At 43.1% G+C, this 27,660-nt stretch overlaps 1 protein-coding gene across 1 annotated transcript in view; it reads right to left on the reverse strand.

The window, feature by feature from the left end:
* Window positions 1-15,252: 15,252 nt before the first annotated feature.
* VPS18 (VPS18 core subunit of CORVET and HOPS complexes) overlaps window positions 15,253-27,660 on the reverse strand; it is a 34,402-nt gene continuing 21,994 nt past the window's right edge. The window contains exon 5 of the mRNA XM_040333465.1: window positions 15,253-16,348. Coding sequence (XP_040189399.1) covers window positions 15,620-16,348 — 729 coding nt within the window. The 3' untranslated portion in view covers window positions 15,253-15,619. The remainder of the gene's footprint in view (window positions 16,349-27,660) is intronic.

A 27,660-nucleotide genomic window follows, 5' to 3' on the forward strand; every position in this document is an offset into this window, starting at 1 on the left:
GAGAAAAAAAATAAAAATGGATATTTATTATAGCAAAAATTAAAAAAGATTGTGTTTTTTTCAAACTTGTCCCTCTTCTTTTGTTTATAGCGCAAGAAATAAAAACCGCAGAGGTGATCAAATACCACCAAAAGAAAGCTCTATTTGTGGGGAAAAAATTATAAAAATTTCATTTGGGTACAGTGTTGCATGACTGCGCAATTGTCATTCAAATTGTGACAGAGCTAAAAGCTGAAAAATGGCCTGCGCAGGAAGGGGGGTGAAAGTGCCCTGTAGGCAAGTGTTTAAGAAATAACGGCATCACAAAGGTGCTGTGATTCTGGAATTGCAGGCAGGATCACTTGATTTTGTTTCCACTCATGACAGCTTTATTTCTGACAACATGCCTTGATTGACTGCAGCTAATCACATGGTACAGGGTGCTGTGATTGGCCCAGGTACCATGTGATAGCTGTCCGGCGGCTTTTGAAAAATCCAAGTATACTATCACCCAGGGGTCAAGTCCTGGGGAAAAAAGTGTGGGAACTCCCACCCAAGATCAACTCTCCCACCAAAAAAATAAATAAAATGATACGCTCATATGCATAATTACTAAACTGCATGTGTTGTTTTTTTTTCGATCCACTGTACCTTAGTAATCCTTTATGTTACTGACCGCTTCCTGTATATGGATTCATCGGGTAGTGTGCAGGTATTTCGTCACTTCCTCGATGCCGCAATGTCTCCTGGGAGCTTTTGTCATTGTTCCCAGGAGACATTGCAGAGGTCTGCCGCGAGTTATCGCAGGATTTAGAAAGAACTTGCCCCGACAGTGACTCGAGCTGGGCACCGCCGCTTAGTGAAGGATTGGCTCGGGCGGCTCGGCTGCTCTAGTCCTGCAAAGGGAACTGAGTTCCTGCTGTGAAAAAAGTGTAGGAACTCCGTTCCCACGCGTTCCCGCAGGACTTCAGCCCTGCTATCACCACAGCCACCTCTCTGTCCAAGGTTTTACTTACCTCCCTATAAAAAGAAATCAGGTTTGTTTGACAACTTCTGTCATTTATAAATCCATGCTGTCTGTTGCTTAAATTTTTTTTCCAGCATATCTATGTGGTCTTTTATCAACCACTTACATAGTTAGGTTAAAAAATTGACACAAGTCTTTATACGTCATTATACAGCGGTACTTTGAAGTGGAATATTGTTGTTATGGCAGCAAGTTCCAGCAACTAGCTGCCATAACCCCGGTATCCACTTCTTCAGCGGGCGGTCTACTTTCAGATAAAAGTCGTCTCAAGATTCACCGCAAGATCACTTTTATCAGTGGCAGGAGAGACCCCCTTTCCGCCACACTTCGATCGGGTCCTTTCCCCTCGCTGGTATGGAGCTGAGCGAGGGGAAGATGGCCCCCACCCTGCTCCATACCATTGCAGGGCGGAAGCGATGTCAAAACGTCACTTCCGCCCATAGCTCTTAAAGGGAATTTTTTAAAACAACATTTTTTTTATTGCATTTTAGTGTAAATATATAAGTAGTGAGGACTTTTTGACCTCAGATCTCATATTTAAAGGTCCAGTCATGCTTTTTTTCTATTACAAGGGATGTTTACATTCCTTGTAATAGGAATAAAAGTGCAATTTTTTTGTTTTAAATATATCTTTCACAATCTAAAAAAAAATGGGCTAACTGCTTTTTGCTTCCCGACCGCCGCACGCATATTTACGTCAACAAAATGGCACTCCTGGGCAGAAGGACATATATATATACGTCCACTTTATAGAAGCGCCATTGTGCATGTGTGCCGGCGGTGCACGCGATTGACCGTTGCGAGCTCTGTGAACCCGACCGTGGGTCCCGCGGACTCGATCGCAGTGGGGATACCTACGATCGTGTCATGGAGTGATAGAACGGGGAGATGCTAATGTAAACAAGTATCTCCCCACTCTGCCTAGAGACAATGACAGTGATCATTGCTTCCTGTAATCGAAAGCAGTGATGACTGTCTTGTCACACGTAGCCCATCCCCCCTACAGTAAGAAACACTCACTAGGGCACACTTAACCCCTACAGCGCCACCTAGTGGTTAACCCCTTCATTGCCAGTGTAATTTTCACAGTAACCAGTGCATTTTTATAGCACTGATCGCTGTATAAATGTAAATGGTCCCAAAAATGTGTCAAAAGTGTCTGATGTGTCCGCCATAATGTCGCAGTCATGTTAAAAATCGCTGATCACCGCCATTACTAGTAAAAAAATAAATATTAATAAAAATGCCTTAAAACTATCCCCTATTTTGTAGACGCTATAACTTTTGCACAAACCAATCAATAAACGCTTATTGCGATTTTTTTTAATCAAAAATATGTAGAAGAATACGTATCGGCCTAAACTGAGGGAAAAAAATGTTTTTTTTAATATATTTTTGGGGGATATTTATTATAGCAAAAAGTAAAAAATATAGATTTTTTTTTTAAATTGCTGCTCTATTTTTGTTTATAGCAGAAAAAAAAAAACCGCAGAGGTGATCAAATGCCACCAAAAGAAAGCTCTATTTGTGGGGAAAAAAAAAGGACGTCAATTTTGTTTGGGAGCCACATCGCACGACCCCGCAATTGTCAGTTAAAGCGACGCAGTGCCGAATCGCAAAAAGTGGCCCGGTCATTTAGCAACAAAATGATTCGGGGCTTAAGTGGTTAATTAAAAAAATGTGTTTTTTTTCCCCAAAAAAATGTGCTTGTAAGACCGCTGCGCAAATACGGTGTGACAAAAAGTATTGCAACGACCGCCATTTTATTCTCTAGGGTGTATGAAAATATATACATATATATAATGTTTGGGGGTTCTACGTAATTTTCTAGCAAAATTGTTTTATTTTAACTTGTCTACATTAAGTTTGAAAAATAGGCCCGGTCTTAAAGTGGTTAAACTCTCCAGTATCTTCTTGACCAAAATGGAAGACAATGGTCAAAACATGTCAGATTTGCTTAAGATGGCGTTTGTAATAGTTTTACTTTATTTAAAAAAAATCTGAGCTACACTCTACTGGTTTTATATTTGTTTTAAAATCCATGACCAAGTTCTTGTCCGATATACAGTACTGGAGGAGTATTTGAGCGTCCAGGTAATTTGAAACTGCAATCTTATGTAATTGTGCTGCTCTGGAGCTCTAGAGTAATTAAAGAGCTAGCAGGAGAAGAACAGCATGGGGTGATTGCTACTGCTATGGGCAACTTGAAGAATTGATGATTGGGAGGCTTTCAGCATTTTATGGTGCATCTAAACACTACCCTCTACCCACATTGCCAATGCTGCTGTTCAAAAGTGTCTCCATTGCTCCTCCATCCCAAGGGGAGACACCCTAAGACAGGACATGTGTTACTAACTTACTGGCCCAATCACCAGATGAAAATAAAGGGAAAAAAAGACTAAGAAATGAGAACGAATGCAGACCACCTCATTTAAAGTGGAGTTCCACCCATTTAAAAGTCAGCAGCTACAAAAAGTGTAGCTGCTGACTTTTAATAAACAGACACTCACCTGTTCCACGGTCCAGCGAAGTGACCGCCCGAAGCACCCCTCCTCTCTGCGGTGCCGGCATTGCAAGTCTGGGCTTTACAGCTGGGTGCAATGGCAATTGCAATGGCATCACAGCTGGGCACGCACTGCGCATAAGTTAGCTGCGTTGCGTGTTATGAATGGCCAGGCAATCTTCTGGGATCTTCTGAACCCCATGACTAAGTCCACGTGACGAAACATGTCGGGGCGTGGTCACTAGGTCACTTCCATATTCGATCCTGAATTACTTGGACGTGGGACGGTTTGAATTATAACAGGCACCCATTACAGCAATCGCTCCAGTACACTGCAAAGGGCTGTGAGTACTTTTGGGCTGTTCGTGGGTCCGCCGTGACCACTTGTTCATCTGGAGAAGCTTTTCTTGGAATTATTTCACTGCGTGATATAAAGACATTGTTTGTGAGTGCATCTTTTGGAGGATTTTTATATGGTGTTTTATTAAAGTTGCTTTGCGGTATCACACTATTATACACTTTCTTTCATTATTTATGTGGCAACCTTCTTGGAGTTCACTGCCTGATACGGATTCCCATTGTTTGATCTGAGTGATCCTGTATAAGCTTATTTGCCAAAACACGAGAGTGTGAGGCCTATTGTTGCGGTGAGTGCGCATTTCTTAAGGGTGGTGGAATCACTTTAACACAGCGGTGTTGTGAAAGATCATTTGAAGATTTTGGAAGGATTCATCACTTATGAACTTTTATTTTAATACACACTCATCAAATTCACGGATTGGAGATTTACTGTCATATTTTTGTGTATTTATTTGCACTGTTTATTTTCACATATAGGGTGTTCATTCACTTATGCATTTATTCAGTTGTTATATGTGAATTGTTTTTATTTATTTATTTATTTATGTAGGCGCTGCTTTATACAACTTTTGACACATTGTTCACAATTAGGTGTCATTGCACGTATTATTTTTTCAATCTTCTGGGACATGTGACCTGTCCCAGAAGATAGCAGGGAGGGAGGAGGGAGAGGTGAACTTCTGCTCAGCGCCACTGCACCAGGAGAGGAAGTGGGAGCTGAGTACCTGTGAAAACCTGGTTCCCCCCCCCCCCCCCCCCCAAAAAAAGACATTCCAAATGTGGCATGTCGGGGGTCACAAGTACTTAAAACGGAAGTTCCACTTTTGGGTGGAACTCCGCTTTAAGGATTGCTAAGATGCAAAACTATACATTTTTGTTTTTTGGTTTTAATGCCACTAAGTGAAAACATTGCACGAAGTGACAGTAACTTTCAAAGCATTTATTATTACAATGGAGCCTGGATTAGGAGAATGTATTCTTTTTGTTATTGAAATGTATTTTTTTTTATGCATGGCTTCCAAAATTAGGGGTCATTGTCCTTGAATCTTTTCTTTCCTGGTATTTTAATGAGGAAAAAATTCCATTGCTTTGAGTGTACCATTTATGTATTTGTCAGTTGAATACATCAATATTCTTTTTGTCCATTAATCCAATGGAATACTGCATTCATCTGGATGACAGACACTAAATGGTAAGATGTTGTTATGGGTTTGGACCATATTCAAAAATGTTTATATGTTTCATACAAAACCCAAACATAACACCACATCTAACAGATTCCATATGTTCCCTCTGAACCCAGGTCCCAGCGCTAAATAATTGAGTTTATAAATATAATATAAAACAGTCAGTGAATGGGTTCAATGTGTCATTTGTTGAAATAATAAAATAACCCATATTTTAAACATCATGTGGTACATTTCACAGACTGTCAGCCTTTGTAGAAAAAGTAATGTGGAAGGTGCCGTAGGGTTATATCGTGTTTGTAATATTGTTTGTTCTCCTTTTAATCACCATACGCCCATATTATATCCATTACAATCAATAAAATAAACTGCTCCATCATCCTGGCTTATACTGCAAAGCAATAAAGCATATGGTCTAAGCTGTAATCACCACTACCTTCTCCGAGACACCCATTAAACCCACTTGGCCAGAACCATATTTTTTGATCCAGAAGTAAGTTTCACAACCGTTTTAACGGTACGCCTCCGTAAATTACTTGCGCTACGCTTCATTCACGAAGCAGTAGCTCCGTAATTTGCGTGGGCGCTCCGTAAAACTGGCCGGCGTAAGCGCGCGTAATTTAAATGATCCCGTAGGGGGCGTGGACCATTTAAATTAGGCGCGTTCCCGCGCCGAACGTAGTGCGCATGCTCCGTCGGGAAACTTTCCCGACGTGCATTGCGGTAAATGACGTCGCAAGGACGTCATTTGCTTCGTGAACGTAAATGGCGTCCAGTGCCATTCACGATTAACTTATGCAAACAACGTAATTTTCAAAAATCGCGACGCGGGAATGACGGGTATACTTAGCATTGGCTGCTCCTGCTAATAGCATGAGCAGCCTTACGCAGAAACCGACGAACGGAAACAACGTAAAATGCGAACGCCGGGCGCGCGTACGGTTGTGAATCGGTGTCAGTATGCAATTTGCATACTCTACGCTGACCACTACGGGAACGCCACCTAGCGGCCAGCGTAGGAATGCAGCCTTCGATACGACGGCATAAGAGCCTTATGCCAGTCATATCTTAGGCTGCAGTCGGCGTATCGAGCTTTCTGAATCAGGAGAAGTCGATACGCCGGCGCAACTAAGCAATTACGCTGTGTATCTATGCATACGCAGACGCAATTGCTTTCTGAATCTACCCCAGTGTTTCTTTATACTGAATTTATATTTATAGAGTTTAACCACTTCCATACCAGGCACTTGCGCACCTTCCTGCCCAAGCCAATTTTCAGCTTTCAGCACTGTCGCAATTTGAATGACAATTGCGCGGTCATGCTATACTGTACCCAAATATTTTTTTTTTATCATTTTGTTCCCACAAATATAGCTTTCTTTTGGTGGTATTTGATCACCTCTGCGATTTTTATTTTTTGTGCAACAACTAAAAAAAGACCAACATTTTTGAAAAAAATTAAGTTTTTATTTTTTTCTGTTAACTTTTTTGTAAATAAGTAAGTTTTCTTCTTCAATTATGGGCACTGATGAGGTGGCACTGATGGGCACCGATAGGTGGCACTGGTATGCTGCACTGATGGGCATTCATAGGCGGCACTGATGGGCACTCATAGGCGACACTTATGGGTGGCACTGATGGGTACTTATGGGTGGCACTGATGGGCACTAATAGGTGGGCACTGGGCATAGATGGGAACTAAGAGATGGCACTGATGGACACTGAGGGGTGGCACTGATGAGCATCATTTAAGCCAGTGCCCATGTTGCCAGTCAGTGCCCATTTGTGGGCACTGATTGGCATCGATTGCGTTATTTTTTATTGGTGTTTTTTTTTCTTTGTTTTCTGCTCTATTTAGCACTGGGGGGCACTCCCTGGTGGTCCAGTGTTGGCATCCGAGGGGGGGCTGCACTGATAAACAATCAGCGCGAACCCCCCCTGTCAGGAGAGCCGCCGATTGGCTCTCCTCTACTCGCGTCTGTCAGACGCGAGTGAGGAAGAGCCGATCAACGGCTCTTCCTGTTTACATCGTGAGCAGCCGTGGTTGGACACGGCTGATCACGTGGTAAAGAGCCTTTGGCGGAGGCTCTTTACCGTGATCAGAGATGCAGGGTGTCAGACTGACACCCCGCATCACCGATCGCTGTGCTGCGCGCCCCCACGGGCGCGCGCCGGCATGAAATCCTGCAGGACGTCAATAGACGTCCAGTCAGGTTTTCACAACCACTTCCCGGACGTCAATTGCCTATTGACCGGACGGGAAGTGGTTAAAAAGTGCAGAAACCCTCATATATCCCCTGTTTAGACCCCTGGTGTTTCACCAAAGCCCCCCAATGGGGTTCCTAAAATATTAAAAAATTATATATATATATATATATATATATATATTTTACACATACATACATACATACTCAGTAGTAAAAAAAAAAAAGAAAAAAGAAGAAAAGTACTGACACGGCCCACTGCCCTACTGACACCAGTCTCTGTCCTACTGACACCATCAACTGCCCTACTGACACTGTCCACTGCTTTACTGACTGACATCAGCCTCTGCTCTACTGTAAGGTGACCAGATTTTTAAAATGAAATCCGGGGACATATTTTTTCTTTACTAGTAATGGCAACAATCAGCGACTCTCTGCTCGTCGCCGCCCGCCTCACAGCCTCTCAAGTCCTACTCTTCGGGCCCCCGGCTACTACTGGATGGGGAGCGGAGGAAGATCACTCCGCCAGGGAAGGCAAGGAGATAGGCAGGTGGTTGGCCAGGATTTGAGCCAAGGCAGAAGAACATGCGAGCGAAGCTGAAGAAATATTCCCTCCGCTCCGACCAGCACTTGATCATCAGAAAGGGGCACAGATAATGGGAAAAAAATACAACCCCCCTATGCTAGTAGGCACGGTGGAGCGGGGGTGTGTAATTCAATTATTTTTTATTTTAATTCTGCACTGACTGTCTTTGAAATTGCCCCTGCCCCCTATTAAATCCAATCTGGGGACAAAACCAGGGACAGACTTGGTCCGGGGACATTGTCCTCAATCAGGGGACTGTCCCCTGAAACTGGGGATGTCTGGTCACCCTACTCTACTGACACCTTCCATGTTTTAATGCATTTTAAAATAGTTGTTTTCATTTATTAATTTGAGCGTGCGTGTGTGAGACTGGGAGCTTTTTAGCTGAGGGTAAAACAGAACCAAATGGTCCTTCACCAAAAGCCCAGCTACATGCAGGCTTTATTAATATGAAAAAAACAACACTCTGTCCAGAATGGGTTGAAAAAAAGAATGCCCAGCAAAGCATAGAGAATAGGATGATGTGGAATAGGGAATGTACCAGTAAAATAGAGAATGTCAGGCATATACACGGAATATACATCACTGTGTACTAAATGGGATGGTATGCAGGACCACACGATCACCCTCCCTGTGCATCATCTTCTTCCTTCTGCTGCCCATGTTCCCCTATGCTGTCGTCACAATTTTATCTTTTGGATTTTGCAGGAATTTGTAAGTTATGATGTGTTTGTTTCAGCTAATAATGATTTTAGTGTATTTTTAGCTAAAATAAAAATGTTATGTTTTTGAGAAGGGGGTGGCTGTCAGGTAGGTTGTACAGGGCCCTGTGATTTCTAACAGAAGCTTTGATGGTATGGAATAGGGAATGTACAGCACTGTATACAAAATAGGATGGTATGGAATAGGGAATTTACAGCACATCTTTTACATGTTCCTGAAAATTTCACTTTGTAAACTGTATTGCATGTTACATGCTCCTGACCAGCATTGTACACTGTACTGTATGGTAAATTGTAGTGCTCCTGACTGCTCCACTCTGTACACTGTACTGTACTTTACATACATCTGACTGCTCCTCTGTACACTGTAATGTACTTTACATACATCTGACTGCTCCTCTCTGTACACTGTACTGCATACCTCCCAACTTTCTGTCTATTAGCAAAGGTATGTAGGCATAGGAGGACACACACACCTGCCACGCCCCCTTATAGGAGAATTATACAAAAAATATATATTAGTTGGCAGAATGGCACGGGCAGGCAAAGCAACGTACCTGTACATAACCCCAACTCCCCCCCCCCCCCTGCGAGGAGCATACACACGGCCGGGATTCCCGGGCAATCGCTCTCCTCACAGTTTTCCTGTCCGGAAAACTGATCGTGTGTACGAGGCAATAGACAACAAGGATATGTTACAGTGGTGATATATATTCCACCCCCCTTTTCTGTTGGTATTCTGAATGAGATAATCTGGAAAATTATTCAATATCTCCCAGCAAAGTTACTGCTTACTGGAGATTTTAATTCAAACCTGTCCGTAGGACTGGATAGACCCAAGCCTCCTAAGCAGCATTCATCTGAACTGTATAACTGGGCACAGGCGAAAGAGGTAACAGAAGTTTGGAGATGAAGAAATACAGAAAAAATAGGATTTTTGTACTCACCGTAAAATCCATTTCTCTGAGTTCATGGACAGACACAGCAGCCTTTGACCTTAGGGTTATATCCGCTTCCTTCAGGAGAGTTAGGCAGAAAAAAAGCACTTTAAGTGTTAACAACACTTTCCTCAGTGCAGCTCCTCCCAGGGGGCGTGGTTCCCCCAGGTATAACCCACACCCTGCCTCAGCAGCCCCAGTTTGTAACAAGCAGTACCAGAAATGGACTTTACGGTGAGTACAAATATCCTATTTTCTCTTCCGTTCATGGACGGACACAGCAGCCTTTGACCTTAGGGACGTCCTCAAGCAGTGTAAAAAATTTGAGGGGTGGGAAAAACAACACAGCAAACCAAGCTTACACCCCAAACAAAACCGGAGTTACTCAACGGAGGAACTCCAACCTTAAACTGCCACCTGTAACACCCTGCGGCCGAAGGAGGCATCAGAAGATGCACTCACATCCACCTTTTAAAACTTTGAAAAAGTGTGGACCAACGACCAGGTCGCTGCCTTACACACCTGTAACACAGAGGCTTGATGTCGGAAGGCCCAAGAGGCAGCGATCGCCCTGGTCGAATGCGCCGTTACCTGAAAGGGAGGAACCCGCCCCTTTAGGGCATAGGCCTGAGGCACAACCTGTCTGATCCACCTCACCTGACAGCCACTCAGGGACTAAGTCAAGGTACAAAAAAAGCCCTCCCTCCTAGCTGCCACAGACCGAGGGGTATTCCCAGAGGACTCCCCGCCCTGACCCAGGGGCTGCTCAGCACTGCGGTCCGCTCCAACTCCTGCACAGTGTGCGCCTGAGGTGTCTCTGATGTGATCTGTGCCATTCAGTATGTCAAAACCAGCGCTAGAGGCCAAAATGTTAAGCTACAAAAAGAGGCCCCCCAAGGCAGACCACCCACACCAGAGCGGAACCCGGACCCCCCGCGCAGCCCTTAGTCAAGACCCAGCGCCCCCTCAGGGACCCCCCGATGAGATACACAGCCGGCCGAGCTATGCATGGAGAGGAGGATGGACGGGGAGAGAGGAAAGGGAGGGCGAGAGACCCCCTAATTGACCCCCCCCCCCCCAAGGAAAGCCCAGCTGTTCCATCCTGCTGACAGGAGAAACTTACTTACCCATCCTTGCGAGGACTGCTGGACGCGTTCCTGACAGACCCATCACTGAGCAGTACAGAGTGGCTGTCAGCCCCGGCGCACTGTGACTTGACAGCTGTTGCCTGTTCATATGTGGGCCCCCTAGCATACAGCTCACCGGCCACTCCTAGAGCAATGGGGTATGTCGTGGCCGACCCAGCGTGTAGCTAAAGGCCTGCTCACGCTTGATGGCCAGACTGGGGAGACCACAAGGATCTATATTATCCAGCCTGTCACCCAGCCGGCAGTTGATAGTAGATCTCAGGATCAAAAAGTAAAAATAAAAAGTTCTCCAGGACCAATGGGCCCCTAGGGAGCCAGATCCTTCTACACTAGGCAGAAAAAAACTGAGCTGCTGAGTGCAGGGTGAGGGGTTATGACCAGAGGGACCGCCACCTGGGCAGGGCTGTTCAGCTTTGCTATAGTTAAATTTTTTTAAATATCTAATAGACGGAACATAACCCCAATGTCAAGATTTAAGAAAGCTGTGTCCGTCCATGGACAAAAGAGAAAACAAGTTTGCCATTTTCCCCGCAACTTGTGGTAAAATATAAAATATTCCATGGACTCAACATGCCTCTCAGCAATTAGTTTGGGGTGTCTACTTTCCAAAATGGGTTCATTTGGGGGGGTTGTGCTATCTTGCCATTTTAGGGCCTTCGAAACTGTGATATGTAGTGAGGAGTGAAATCAAAAATGTACGCCCTTAGAAATCCTGAAGGCGGTGATTAGTTTTCAGTGTCCCGTATGTGGCTAGGCTCCCAAAAAGTCCCACACTTGTGGTATCCTCGTACTCAGGGGAAGCAGCAGAATGTATTTTGGGGTATAATTCCACATATAACCATGGTATGTGTGAGCAATATATCATTTAGTAACAACTTTGTGTAAAAATATTTATTTATTTTTTTGTCATTTTTTAATCACTCAAAATAAAATAAATATTCAATGGGCTCAACATGCCTCTCAGCAATTTTCTTGGGGTGTCTACTTTTCAAAATGGGGTCATTCGGTGGGGAGGTTGTACTCCCCTGCACTGGGCAGTATTGTTCTGGAGTCCGGCCACCCAGCTGTTTCCAGGTATCCCTCACCGGGAGGTCAACCAACAGCCACCGTACTGTACCTCTCCCATCTGCATTGTGGACTGCCCCTCCCTGTTCTCACACACAGGTTGCACCAGAGGGATCCAGAAAGACAGGCTGAACCGGAGGAGTTCTGGGGCAGGGGGAATATGGTGCTACCAAGGAATGCCAAGGATATGCCCCTCATGGGAATTGTAAAGGCCGGGGAAGGCAATAGGCTGCAGCACAGACCCTCTGGATGGTGCAGTAATAATTTTGCACCTCCTTAAATGTTGCGCCTGGGACGAGAGTGCCAGCTGCCGCCCCCCCCCCCCCCCCTTCATGCTAAGCCACTGCACCACACACTCTATATGTTGTAGTGTACTTTACACACTGCTGAAAGCACCACTCTATATGCTTTACTGTATGTTACATACTTTTGACCATCTCACCACTCTCTATGCTCTACTGTATGTTACATACTTTTGACCATCTCACCACTCCACTCTCTATGCTCTACTGTATGTTACATACCTCTGACTGCTCCACTCTGTGCAATCTGTACTGTACATTGTCTACTGCTGACCACTTTATGTATTTAACTGTGTCATGGGAAAGGGTGTGAACATATTTCCACATCAAAGGCACATTTCTTGTCATGGGGAAGGGGCTGGGTGGGATAAGAGGGGGTACCATTCCAACCACCCACACAAGACAGGCAAATCTCTCTTTCAAAGTACATGCACAAATGTTATCAGTTCATTAGATAGGATAACTTTTGTATATTTTGCCGTGTTGTTCATTAATGCCTTCCTTCTGCTGCTCTGCTGTTCAGAATCACAGGCCCACCTCTTCCTTCCAAATTCTGCCTGACTTGAGACCAGTAAAAGAGAACAACAAGAGCGTTACCTCCCGCTACTTAGTCAAGAAAGCAGAGTTTAGAAAACACATTTTAACATGAACAGACGTCCATTGACATATGTACATTTTGCATTTTTTAGTGCAACATTATGGTGTGACTAGGACACATTGGAAATTATTATTTTTCAGATGTGCTTTCTTTGATCTGCATTTTACAGCTGCATTAAAATGCACTGGTGTGAATAGGCCCTGTATCTGAAAGCTACTTGTATACAGTTATTACATAGTTTGTAGGGTTTGAATGCAGAAAACAGTCCATCCAGTTCAACCTGTGAAGGGTGTGTGTGTGTGTGTGTGTGTGTGTGTGTGTGTGTGTGTGTGTGTGTGTGTGTGTGTGTGTGTGTGTGTGTGTGTGTGTAAAAAAAAAATTCCCGTATATTGTTTTCGCTAAGATGCACGTCCAAGAGTCTTTTAAAACTATCCCTACTTCCTGCCGACACCACCGATTGAGGAAGAGAGTTCCACATCCTTACTGCCCTGACAGTGAAAAATCCCCTATGCAACTTATAGTTAAACAAAGTATATATCAAGGGCGCTCCGGACCTACCAAATAAAGTCTGTTTTGGAAGGGATAGGCATCTTCATACACTTCAGGCCGCACTCAGAGAGACAAAGCGATCTCTGACGATAAACAAACAAAAGGTGCCTCTAAGTGCAGAAATAAAAACTTTTTAATATCCCCAAGAGGATTAAAAAAAACACTTACAAGATAGAGGATGAGAAGGAACATGTAATAAGTGTATCCAGGTAATGTTCCGATGACAGGAAGGCCCCACTATGTAATACTTCCAGTAGAATCCAGGAAAAAAAACAGCCGGTGGACGCTGCAGGCTCTGGAAACACAATAACGCTGTCTGGGTCAGTGTGGAGTATAGAGCCCGGAAATTACGTCAGCAGAAAGCGGGACGAAAACCAGCATGGAACGCAAACAGGAAGTGTGTCATCAGAAAGGGACTTGTTTCGGAAATGCTAATTGGTTCCTTCTTCAGCCAATGACAACAGCTCTATAGAACCTAGACTTCTTATAGTCTATGGGCGGTAATTGGAAGAGGAAAAACAGTGCTATGACGGCAATAGGCCGCCGAATAGTCACTGCAGACTTTGGACACAAAACTCGGGAACAAAAAAAAAAACACAGAATGTAACACACAGGTGCAGATAGACATTGCCTTGACAACATTAAAAAAGGAAAAGGGCATAAAAACAAACCAGCACACAGCATTTATACCATGCATAACTTATATATGGCAATGGCACTGGGGGTAAAAATGATTAAAAGCTTCATTAACCCTTTCATGACTAAGCCTATTTCTGACTTTTGGTGTTTAAGTTAAAATTTTTATTTTTTGCTAGAAAATTACTTAGAACCCCAAACATTATATAGATTTGTTTAGCAGAGAATAAAATCTAGAGAATACAATGGCAATTATTGCAATATTTTATGTCACGCGGTATTTGTGTAGCAGTGTTTTAAATGCAACTTTTTGGGAACAATACACTTTCATGAATTTTAACGGACGGGGGCCCTTTAAATTTTTATTTTTTCTCTTATTTCTTTTTATAAAATATTAAATTGTGTTTTTAAAAAAAAAAAAAATGTTGACACTTTTATTGCTGTCACAAGGAATGTAAACATCCCTTGTGACAGCAATAGGTGGTGACTGGTACTCTTTATGGAGGGATCAGAGGTCTTAAAGACCCCTAAATCCCTCCTTTACACTTCAAAGTATTCAGATCACCGAAAACTGTGATTCTGAATACTGTACATCGTTTAAAATCCAGCGCCATTGGCAGCCGAGTAAACCGGAAGTGACGTTGCTTTCATGTTTACATTCAGGAGACTGGATCAAAGCCGTTTACGGCTTCGTTCCAGTCTGTGGCTAGGCGCCGTAGGTGGCGCATCGTGGGACGGGAGGCCCGATAAGAGCGGCGGGAGATGTCCCCTCCCGCTCCTCCGGTATAACAACCGAGTGGTATTTAGGGGCATCGGTTGTTATGCCTGGATAGCCAATCACCCGCTCTAAACAACGGTAACGGGATGATGCCTGCAGCTGCTTTTTTTTAAATCAGGCCCTCCCACTGCTAGGGTAATTTGACCATACGCTGAGAATGCAGATTTCCTACTAGCCTGCAGGGCCTGGGGGAGATGCAAACAGCTACACTTATTTTCTGAGAAGAAAAAAAGTGCACACCGCTGTAGGGAATGGCCAACAAATGGTTTTAGAGCCAACTGATATTTAGGTTAAATTAGAATTTGCTGCCCACATAACACGTGTGTGACAAAATAGAGGGCTTTAGACACCCACATACTGCACATATGCATTTATGGCAACAGAGTTTTCTCTGCTGAGAACGCACTCCCAGCACAATGACCAATCTCTCATTCTGCATTATTGTTCAGGAGTGCGCGAGATCAGCTCCCATCTATGTGACCACACTGACAGCCAATCACAGTGGTCATGTGATCAGCTGATCCTTCCTCCCCCCAGGCATACAAAACACCATTTACAAATCAAGTTAGGGCTGGACGAGAAGGAGTTAAAGGGTTAATAGATCCATGGTTATATAAAAAAAAGGGGGGGGGGGGGATTTTTTTTTAATAAAAATATTAAGTCATGACAAGCACATGGAATATATATATTTAGTATTAGATTTATGAAGTTATTTTAAACAAGTAAAAACTGTGCATTCTTTTATCATACAGTATTTTCCATTACCATAATACATGACTAATACTCAAATGATGGTGAGATGCAAAATATGATAAAACATCCAATAATGATTTTGAGTCATGAGCAAGCAGTCTATTAAGATCAGCCTATAGGACCACTGGATACAACAGTGATGAGTCTTCTTCATAAATTCAAGGGATTGGTGATCAAAAACTTGGCACAAGTGTACTCACAGGATCGATGATTAAATCCCGGACACAAGTAACCTGGCCCTTGTTAGGGCCGTTTTATGAAAAACCTAAGAAAAACCAAAAACTCTACAGCCAGCTGAGCATCTCGTCTTTATATTTTTGTGGATCTATGAATGCTTTGTCAACTGATCGAATCATAAGTTCACCACAATAGGGACACTCAGCTGCCACAATGTCATCAATGTCTGCCTTGATCTGCTCACGGCTTGGTTGTCCCTTGCCCAGACTTATACTGTCTTCATCCTTTGCATGGGAGCAGCTTTTGGAAGGCTGTGCTGCGGCTCCCAATTTCTTCTGCAAGTCTTCTAATTTGATCTGCTTGTAAGCAGGTAGATTGGGGAAAACTATCTGCATGAGGCAGTCATAATGGAACATGTGACCACAAAGGAAGAGATAGAATGGGCGATTCAATAGTGGAAAGTCACAAGAAGTGCACTTATCTTGTGGATCAACTGAGCTATACTTGTTCCTCATCTCCTGCATGTCTTCCCGAATACGTTTCGCACTCAGTGTAGCGTCTTCCATCTCTTGCTTTAGCTCTTCTATATGCTGGTTGTAAGCTTGAAGTGAACTGCATATGGCTTCCTTGAAGTGGTCAATGGTCACAAAGTCAGGGAAGAATGGAAGAATATCTTCTATTTTCAGAAGATTACAGCTAGACAGACAAACCATGGCCTTCTTCACATCCTTCTCTTCCTGCACCACATGACGAGCGATTTTAAGCCACAATTTCTTCTTTAGTTCCTCATCATCTGCTGGTAAATCTGCACAAGACTTGGCTAGGTCCACGTCCACCTAGAAGTATTAAGAAAAAAAAAAAGATGTATTACTGCTATGAAAAACATCAACATATAGGCCTCATGCACACAGGGCATCTGTTAGCCCCTCTGACGATCTTTTCTCCTGGTAGGAAAAAAACTGATAAAAAAAAAAGTAAAAGCTGCATATTGCACATGTTTGTTTACGCACAAACATTTGAGCATTAATGGATTCCATTTCCCAGAATATTTATTCTGGCCACTGGAATGCATTAACACCCAAGCACTCTCAGCTGTTTAGCTCCCCTCCTGAATGCTTCTTCTAACATGGCTATAAATGCCTGTGTGTACATAGGCCAACATGGATGTGCTTTTTAGTCTGAAAAATAAATTAAAACGTCTGAAAAATTCAGTGTTAAAGCCCATTGTTCATGATGCCTTAAAGTGGTTAACCCACCAAGTTAAAGTGGATGTAAACCCACTAATCATTTCTAAATTACTTCCATAGTGCCGATCTATAAGGATATACATGCCCCCATATGTATTCACATGGGGGTGTTGGAATCTGGAGGGCCCCCCTTAAGGGGGTTCCAGATTCAAGTAAGCCCCCACTGCCTTCAGGCCACTAAAAACAACAACTGGCCAGGGTTGTGGGAAAGAGGCCTAGTCCTCATCAACATGGAGACAAAATGCTTTTGGGGGGGGGGGGGTTGAGCCTCCCCTACACCAAAGCACCCCTTGTTAAGGGCACGTGTGGCCTGGTATTTGGTTCAGGGGGGGGGGCAGGGAAGGGCACAACCCCCCTTTCCTGGCCCGCCGGGCTGAATGCTCGTATAAGCACCTGTTATTGGCAGTTTCATTACGAATTATTACATGCCAGAAATTCTTGCAGTCTGCTGGAGGGTGGATTTGATTTAAACCAAGCCTATTTAAAATCACTGGTAAAAAGGCTCGATTTAAATCAACTCTATTTAAATAATGATTTTTAAAGAGCAACTGTCATATATGTCATGCAACGACTCCTCCTTTAACCCGCTGTTGACAGTCCCAATCACTTAAATGGGACGGCTGGTGATGGGGCAGTGACACAATAATGTGAGGAACTTGGCAACAGGTGAGTGGATGGGGAAGGGATCACTGCTCCAGGTGGATGTGTGGAGATTGGAAGAAGCAGGTACAGGCTAAGCATATAGCAATTAGAAGAGGGAAGGTTTGGACAGCCGCACTCCAATAAAAACGCCTTTATTGTGCAAAATAACAAACCACAGCAAGGTACAGAATAAAAATCTGACGCGTTTCAGACTATCAACAGTGCTTAGTCATAGCTATGACCAAGCACTGCTGAGTGAAAAGCGTCAGGTTTTTATCCTTTACCCTTCTGTTTTTTTTACTTTTGTTATTTCGCACAATAAAAGGTGTGTTTATTGGAACAGGTGCTGTTATGATGGATCTGAAATGAGAGGTGACAGGTGCTCTTAAAAAGTAACCACTTATTCTTGCTGGTAGTTAGAATCTTATAATATTTGCAAACACAATAAAGGTTTACAATTTAGGATAATAAGCTGTCAGGTTAGTTAAAGCGGTGGTTCACCCTCCATAGCAACATTTTAGCATAAAATTAGGCATAGTAGCGCGAGCTACAGTATGCCTGTCTTGATTTTTTTAGCGCGGTACTCACAGTGCAATAGTACATTGAAGATTCCGACTCCCCGCGGGGAATGGGCGTTCCTATCCAGACGGAGGATGATTGACGGCCGGCTCTGGCACATCACGCTCCCCGAAGACAGCCGGAACAGGTATCTGCTCTATACGGCGCCTGCGCACAGACTATGCGCAGGCGCCGTGAAGAGCCAAGCCTATTTCGGCTATTTCCGGAGAAGCGTGACGTGTCATAGCCGGCCGTCAATCATCCTCCGTCTGGATAGGAACACCCATTCCCCGCGGGGAGTCGGAATCTTCAATGTACGGTTGCACTGTGAGTACCGCGCTAAAAAAAATCAAGACAGGCATACTGTAGCTCGCGCTACTATGCCTAATTTTATGCTAGAAGAAAAACATTTTTAATTTTTTTTTGTTTATAGGGTGAACCCCCGCTTTAAACAGCAATATCAGAACCGAATCAATCATACAGTTTGAAGTGTACATAGATTTGCAAAGCAATAGGATAAAGGTAGGGCTGAAACAACTAATCGATTATGAAATTAATCGATTACTATTTTCATAATCGATTAATCGCCCAGTAACATAAATGGGGTTAAAAAAAAAATTAAAAAAAAGCCCTTTATAGTACAAAAAGAGCAAATCGCTACTGTAAATATTACTTTCACTGTCCCACAGTACAAAATGAACCCCTTACAGTAGCGATCATTTGCTCTTTTTGTACTAATTTTTGTTTCTCTTAACCCCATTATGTTACTAAACATCTCAGGCCTGGGTCACACCTCTGTTTTTTGGTGCTTTTTGCAGAAACACATTACAGTTCATTTACATGTTTTCCTATGGGACACGATCACAACCATGATTTTTTCAGCTGCTGCATATTTGGAAAGGAAAAAGGACTTTTTTTTAAATGCAAAACTGTGTTATTTCTTTTTTTTGGTTCAATATACTTTAATTGAGAAGCTGCAGAAAAACATGTAATGTGTTTTTGCAGCAATTAGTGTTTCTTAATCTGCCAAACAATATGTCAAAATGCGAATCGCCGCAAAATCACCTTTGTTTTTTAAGGTTATTAAGCCATTATTCGATTTATCGAAACAATAATCGGCCAACTAATCGATTATGAAAATAATCGTTAGTTGCAGCCCTAGATAAAGGAATATTCCTGAACTTTACTGGTTACTGTGAACTTGCATTAATGCATCAATGTAGTGCATGTGTTTCATTTCATGGGATTCATTGAAGGAGTACCAAAAATGTAAATATTGCAGAATATACAGCCTCATGCTAGATAACCAAGTTGTTTCATTCCGAATAAACTAAATTATTAATGTATTCTAAATAGAAATTCTATTCTAAATAGATTTTTACTTCATTAACCACTTAACGCCCGCCGCGCGACTATTTACGTCCACAAAATGGCACGTACAGGCAGATGGGCGTATATATATGTCCCTGCCTTCTAGCGGGTCGGGGGTCCGATCGGGACCCCCTCCGTTGCGTGCGGCGGGCGGCTTACCTCCGGGAGCGATCCGACTCGAGGGGACGGATGTTCGTTTCTGTCCACCCCCTCGTGATCGCTTCCAGCCAATCCTGTGAGCCGCCGCCGTGTCACTTCCTCTGCCTGTAAAATGTAAACATAGGCAGAGGAAGTGATGCAGCTCTCATCTCGGCGGTATTTTCAAATCGCCGAGATGAGAGAAGAGTCACAGTAAGTCGCACCTAACACTACACTGACACCAGTACACATAGGCACATTTAACCCCTTCCGATCACCCCCCCCCCCCCAACCCCCTGTCACTGAATGCAGTGATCATATATGTACTGATCACTGCATTTAGTGTCAGTGCGACAGCCAGTTAGTGTTAGGTCCAGGGTAGCCCCGTACCCCCCCCCCCCCCTAATAAAGTTTTAACCCCTTGATCACCACCCTTGTTAACCTTTTCACTCCCTATTGCTAGTGTCACTAAGCGATCATTTTTCTGATCGCTGTTTTAGTGTCACTGTTGCCGCTAGGAAGCCAATTTTTATTTATTGCGATTTTTTTTTTACTAAAGACATGTGGCTGAATACATTTTGGCAAGTTAGTTTATTCAATTTTTCTTATAACAAAAAGTAAAAAATATTGTTTTTTTTCATAAATGTCGCTTAATTTTTGTTTATAGCGCAAAAAATTAAAATCGCAGAGGTAATCAAATACCATCAAAAAAAGCTCTATTTGTGGGAAGAAAAGGACGCAAATTTTGTTTGGGAGCCACGTCGCACGACCGCGCAATTGTCTGTTAAAGCGACGCAGTGCCGAATTGTAAAAACGCCTCTGGGCATTTAGCAGCATATTGGTCCGGGGCTTAAGTGGTTAAAAAAAAATAATAATAATATTATATATAATAATAATATTATAAAAAAAAAAAAATCATTGATTTTTTTATCCACCCCATTCTGTGGGGAAACGCCGACAGCAGATGTCATGGTTGTTAAGGACGTGCAAAGACAGTTACTTGTTAGTTAAATACCACTAGCTTTCACTACTAAAATACAGCATCACTTCATAAACTAGTGCATGCAGAATTGAGTTATTTTAGTTAATTGCACTTTTTGAAAAACGCCAAGCGATATTTTACCTCATTCTTTAAATAAATAGTTACTGCTTAGTGAATGAAACCAACTAAGTGCTGTTGAAGCACGAGAGAAGAGTAAAATAAGACAAGTCAGGATCACCAGGTATTAATTTTAAATGAAAGCTGCAATTTAAAAATGTTATTTTTTTTTTTTTTTTATATTTTAACATTTCAATATTTATATGTTTACACACGGCTCTCCCTGTTCTTCAGCTCCGGGGACCGATCACGGGACTCCAGCGGCGATCGGGTCCGCGAGTCCCGCGGTCACGGCTGGGCTTAAAGGACAACGTACCTATACGTTGATGTGCCCAGCCATGCCATTCTGCCGACGTATATCGGCATGAAGGGGTCCTTAAGTGGTTAAGAGGGAAGTTTCAGGGGGAAAAAAAAAACTTTCCACAGCCCCCTGCGTATAACACACAGGCACAGTTTACCCTCTATTGTCAGGGTAAAAAGGTGAGTGTTATATGCCAATAAATACAGTACATAAAAAGAACTGGCTGGTACCAGATCCACCAACTATCAGCGAAATAAAGAAAAATTGTCTGTCAGCCTACTTGGCCACATGTGAAGATGTGAAGAATGGGTCCTCAGCTGTAGCAGGAATGTGGCAGAGATGTCACTGGTTTGGACTAGGGCTGCAACTAACGATTATTTTCATAATCGATTGTTTTGATTACCGTATTTATCGGTGTATAACACGCATTTTTTTCCTCTGAAAACAGAGGGTAAACAGTGCCTACGTGTTATACGCCGATATCATGTTATACCAATAGGGGACTTGGGGAAATGACTGAACAGAAGATCAGTCATTTCCCCCAAGTCAGTCCACCCCCCCCCCTACAGTTAGAACACACCCAGGGAACATACTTAACCCCTTCCCCGCCCCCTAGTGTTAACCCCATCACTGCCAGTGGCATTTTTTTAGTAATCCAATGCATTTTTATAGCACCGATCGCTATAAAAAATGACAATGGTCCCAAAAATGTGTCAAAAGTGTCCGCCATAATGTCGCAGTACTGAAAAAATTAATAAAAATCGCTGATCGCCGCCATTACTAGGAAAAAAAAAAAAATATTAATAAAAATGCCATAAAAATACCCCCTATTTTGTAAACGCTATAACTTTTGCGCAAACCAATCAATTAACGCTTTTTATTTTTTACGAAAAATATGTAGAAGAATACTTATCGGCCTAAACTGAGGAAAAAAAAATATATTTTTTTATATATTTTCGGGGAATATTATAGCAAAAAGTAAAAAATATTAATTTTTTTCTAAATTGTCGCTCTATTTTTGTTTATAGCGCAAAAACTAAAAACCGCAGAGGTGATCAAATACCACCAAAAGAAAGCTCTATTTGTGGGGAAAAAAGGACGCCAATTTTGTTTAAGAAGCCACATCACACGACCGCACAATGGTCAGTTAAAGCGACGCAGTGCCGAATCGCAAAAAGTGCTCTGGTCTTTGACCCGCAATATGGTCCGGGGGTTAAGTGGTTAAAGTTGAAATAAAGTATGAAAACAGAATAATGGCCTTTTGCCATTTTGTTGGTTATGGTTAGTACCATTTATTACGGTTTTGCACAGTAACTTTGCAATTAAAAGGGAAAAAAACATGGAAACAGATTAGAGGCATTTTGCCATTCTGTTGGGTAGTTCCATTTATTGTATTGCATGATAATTAAAGTGACAATACGTCTACATAAACAGAGGCTCGTCGCCGTTCTACTTTCTACATTTTAGCTTTTATTTTTTATTGTGCAGTTTTTTTCTTCATTTTATTTTCTGGCCAATCTTTCTGCATTACTTTCAATAAAAGTTATTTTATGTCGATTACAGCTTGTATTTAAAGGGGTGGTTCACCCTAAAAACAACTTTCTCTTATTACACTGGCCCCCCACATTACAATACGATAATGCCTATTAGTTTTTTTTTTATGCTGTACATACCTTGGTACAGCTGATTCACCCGTGGCTTCCGGGTTGCGAGTCCCGCGGGAGTGGGCATTCCTAAATGCTGGTGATTGACGTTTTGACAAAAAACGAGCTCCCCCCGTCGCGTAAGCTGCGTCACGTTTGGCGAAAGGCGAGTCGGCGCTATACTACGCCTGCGCATCGCCGTTCGGCTCCTTTCGGCAATCGTGACGCGGCTTACGTGACGGGGGGGGGGAGCTCGTTTTTTTGTCAAAATGTCAATCACCAGCATGTTAGGAACGCCCACTCCCGCGGGACTCGCAACCCGGAAGCCACGGGTGAATAGCTGTACCAAGGTATGTACAGCATCAAAAAAAAAACTAATAGGCATAATCGTATTGTAATGTGGGGGGCCAGTGTAATAAGAGAAAGTCGTTTTTAGGGTGAACCTCCCCTTTAAATTCATGATACAAATTAAAAAAACGAAAATCCAATTATATATAACTAGAGCTGCAACTAACGATTATTTTCACAATCGATTCGTTGGCTGATAATTTTTTTTGATTAATCGAATAAAATCATAAAACAAATATATATTTTTTTTGTTTTTATATAAAATAATAATGAAAAAACAGAGTGTTACACTCAAACTGCATCACAACAGAACTATTAAAGTAAATTCCTCATTCATTACTGACAATGCAGTGAGGGGGCTGGCCCTGAATGGGATAGGGGACCGTACTGGAGAGTTAGCTAGTTTGGAGACCAGGCATTAGAGAGAGTAGGTTGGTTTGGAAGAGAGGCATGTGGGAGAGGAACCGGACCAGAGGGGGTTGCAATAGACCAGACCAAAGCAGGCTGGAGGAACCGGAAAGCAGTGTGGGAAGGAGAGGTGCCAGCTTTGGACCGGAGTGTAGGCGGTAGAGGTCTGTGTATGCCTCAAACCGACACCAATAATGGGGCACTACCCCCCCTCCCTCCAGGAATACCAATGATGGGGCACCATCACCCCCCTCCAGGAACACCAATGATGGGGCACCATCACCCCCCTCCAGGAACACCAATAATGGAGCACTTGTCCTGTATTTTAAAAGCAAGCCGCTACCTTATTCGCAGCTCCGCGCTTACGTGACCGGCCGCTTCTCTCCTCTTTCTCCCCTCGAGGCAGCAAATCGAATGGGGCCGAGATAACTGTGCTGACGTCAGCAGAGAGGGGCAGACCTGCCTGGTCACATGAGCGCCGCTGGCTTTTTACACAGGGGATCGTAACACTCGGACGGAGACAGTACCAAAATGCAGGGACGAAGGTGCGTGCATTAATCAATAATTAAAACGATTGACAGCGATTTTCATTCTCTATTATCGATTAATCGTTTCAGCCCTATATATAACAAATATATAACGCATGTGCAAGTGACGCCTGCATATGAAAACAGTGTTCAAACCACACGTGAGGTATTGCCGCGATCGTTCGAGCGAGAGCAATAACTCTAGCACTAGACCTACATTTTTAAACGTCACCTATGGAGATTTTTAGTGGTCAAGTTTGTCCCTATTCCACAAACGGGCGCAATTTTAAAGCGTGCGGTGCGACATAAAGTATTACAACGACTGTCATTTTATTATCTATAATGTTTGGGGGTTCAAAGTAATTTTCAAGCAAAAAAAAAAAATTATAATGTTTTAAACTTGTAAACGCCAAGTCTGAAAAATAGGCCCAGGCCTTAAGTAGTTAATATAAAGGATTTACATCTCCCTTAAATATACACATGCGCACACACTTGTACATATACACACGCGCACACACTTGTACATATACACACGCGCACGCACACACAGGGCTCAAAATGTCAAGTCCTGAGCCACAAGCCAGACCTTAAAAGTGGTTGTAAACGCATACAGACCACTTTAACCTACAGGTAAGCCTAGATTAAGGCTTACCTGTAGGTGCAACAAATATCTCCTAACCCTACACGGATTAGGAGATATTTGCAGAAAACACTGCACCGATGTGCATTCGCGGGAGAAACGTCATCGCGGTCCGGCCAATCACAGCGCCGGAGCCGCGATACCCGTAAGTACCTCGGGTATCAATGGCGGCTGCACTGAGGAACAAGAGTCGCTACGGGGGCTTTGATCTCAGGTAAGCAATTCATAATGAGCTAGTATGCTATGCTTACTAGCTCATTATGCCTTTCTCTTGCAGGTTGCTTTTTTAAAGAAATGCTTTAGGAGGGTTTACTTCCTCGCCACCAGTTGCTCCACCCCTAAGTCCGCCCCTAAACACTCCCTTGTAAATTATCTCATGAAATTACACTGTTAAAGAGTAAGTAAACCCCCCCCCCTGAAAATAGGGGGGGGAAATAACCTGCAAGAGAAAGGCATAATGAGCTAGTATGCATAGGATACTAGCTCATTATGTGGCACTTACCTGAGATCGCAGCCTCCGAAGTCCCCCTCCACCGCTATGTCTCCTTGCATCTTCTTCCGGTTATCGACGCTCCGGCGCCGTGATTGGCAGGAGCAGCGATGATGTCAAAAGCTGGCACCTCTCCTTCCCTCCATGCGCCGCAGACATCTGCGCTTGTCATTTTAGTAAATATCTCCTATCTCCATGTAGGTTTAGGACAGGGTTTGACAAATTTGCTTGGAATCTAGGAGCCAGCTAAAAAAGTAAGGAGCCAGAAAACGCACCCCGTCCCGACGAGCTTGCACGCAGAAGCGAACACATACGTGAGCAGCGCCCGCATATGTAAACGGTGTTCAAACCACACATGTGAGGTATCGCCGCGATTGGTAGAGCGAGAGCAATAATCCTAGCCCTAGACCTCCTCTGTAACTCGAAACATGCAACCTGTAGAATTTTTTTAAACGTCGCCTATGAAGATTTTAAAGGGTAAAACTTTGTCGGCATTCCACGAGCGGACGCAATTTTGAAGCGTGACATGTTGGGTATCAATTTACTCGGCGTAACATTATCTTTCATAATATTAAAAAAAATGGGGATAACTTTACTGTTGTCTTATTTTTTAATTAAAAAAAATGTAATTTTTTCCAAAAAAAGTGCGCTTGTAAGACTGCTGCGCAAATACGGCGTGACAGAAAGTATTGCAACGATAGCCATTTTATTCTCTAGGGTGTTAGGATAAATATATATATAATGTTTGGGGGTTCTAATTAGAGGGAGGAAGATGGCAGTGAAAAATGACATTAGAATTGCTGTTTAACTTGTAATACCAACGGCTCACATCTGGTGGTAATAACTTGTAATACCAACGGCTCACATCTGGTGGTAATAACTTGTAATACCAACGGCTCACCACCAGATGGCGCCAGCTGACAAAAAAAGATAAGCCTTAATCTAGGCTTAATATAGGTGCAAGATGTGTGGTTGGGTTTACAACCACTTTAAATGTTTTAAGCAAAATTAAGTTCCAAAAATAAATAACTTTAACAATATTAACATAAAGCATATCAGTACCCATCAAATGCAGCTTTATGGTGCCCATCAAATGAAGCCACACTGTGCCCCATCATTAATAGAGACTCAACTGGACTCCCCTGGATGGATCACACACACAGTGAGGATGTCCCGCTGTGTGTGTCACGTAGCTGGCTGGGTCTGTGTCCGGTGCGCAGTGTAACAAGGTCCCGTCCCCCTAGACTGGCTCGTGTGATAATATCAGTGTTCCGCCTATGACACGAGCCGGTCTAGGGGGGTTGGACCTTGTTACACCAAACACAGACCCAGCCAGCACCGTGACACACAGCGGGACATCCCCGCTGTGTGTGTGATACACAAGACAAGAGGAGGAGAGAGAAAGAGGGAGGGGAGCGCTGCAGGCTCAGCTCAGCTCAAAGCAGCGCCAGGGCAGTTCGGTCATGCCGCTCTGTGTCCTCCGTCTGACAATTTCGCCAGTTAGCGGTCAGCCTGGTCCACCCCCGCTCCTCACTTGCCCTGCATTAAATTCCTTTCACACATCAATAATTATATATATTATACACACACACACACACACACACACACATATATACATATATACATACATACGTCAGGTTTCGGTGATGTCAAAACAATGAGACAAAGATAAATCATTTCAGAACTTTTTCCACCTTTAATCTGACCTAGAAAAACTGTACAAGTCAAGTCTTTTAGGTGGGAGAAGTAAAAATAAAATATGGTGTATAAGTATGCACACCCTTAAACTAATACTTTATTGAAGCACCTTTTGATTTTATTACAGCACTCAGTCTTTTTGGGTATCAGCATGGCACATCTTGACTTGGCAATATTTGCCCACTCTTCTTTGCAAAAACAATCCAAATCTGTCAGATTGGGAGGGCATCTCCTGTATACAGCCCTCGTCCAATCACCACACAGATTTTCAATGGGATTCATGTCTGGACCATCACAAAACTTTAATCTTCTTCTGGTGAAGCCATTTCTTTGTTGATTTGGATGTATGCTTTGGGTCGTTGTCATGCATGAAAGATGAAGTTTCTCCTCATGTTCAGCCTTCTAGCAAAAGCCTGGATGTTTTGTACCAGTATTGACTGGTATTTGGAACTGTTCATAATTCCCTCTACCTTGACTAAGGCCCTTGTCCCAGCTAAAGAAAAACAGACCCAAAGCATGATGCTGCCACCACCATGCTTCATGGTGGGTATGGTGTTCTTTTGGTGATGTGCAGTGTTGTTTTTGCACCAAACATAACTTTTGGAAGTATGGGCAAAAAGTTCAACCTTGGTTTCATCAGACCATAACACATTTTCCCACATGCTTTTGGGAGACTTCAAATGTGTTTTTGCAAAATTTAGTCGGCTTGGATGTTTTTCTTCCTGAGAAAAAACTTCCGTCTTGCCACTTCAAGTCATAGGCCAGACATGAAGAATATGGGAGGATTGGTGTCACATGTACCACACAGCCAGTACTCGCCAGATATACCTGCAGCTGCTTTATTGCTGCTGTTGGCCTCTTGGCAGCCTCCCTGATCGGTTTTCTTGTCGTCTCTTCATCAATTTTGGAGGGATGTCCAGTTCTTGACAATATCACCATATTTTCTCCACTTGACTGTCTTCACTGTGTACCATGGTATATCTAATGCCTTGTAAAATCTTTTGTACCCTTCTCCTGACTAATACCTTATAACAATGA

Source organism: Rana temporaria, chromosome 13, assembly GCF_905171775.1.
Source record: "Rana temporaria chromosome 13, aRanTem1.1, whole genome shotgun sequence".
Lineage (NCBI taxonomy): Eukaryota > Metazoa > Chordata > Amphibia > Anura > Ranidae > Rana > Rana temporaria.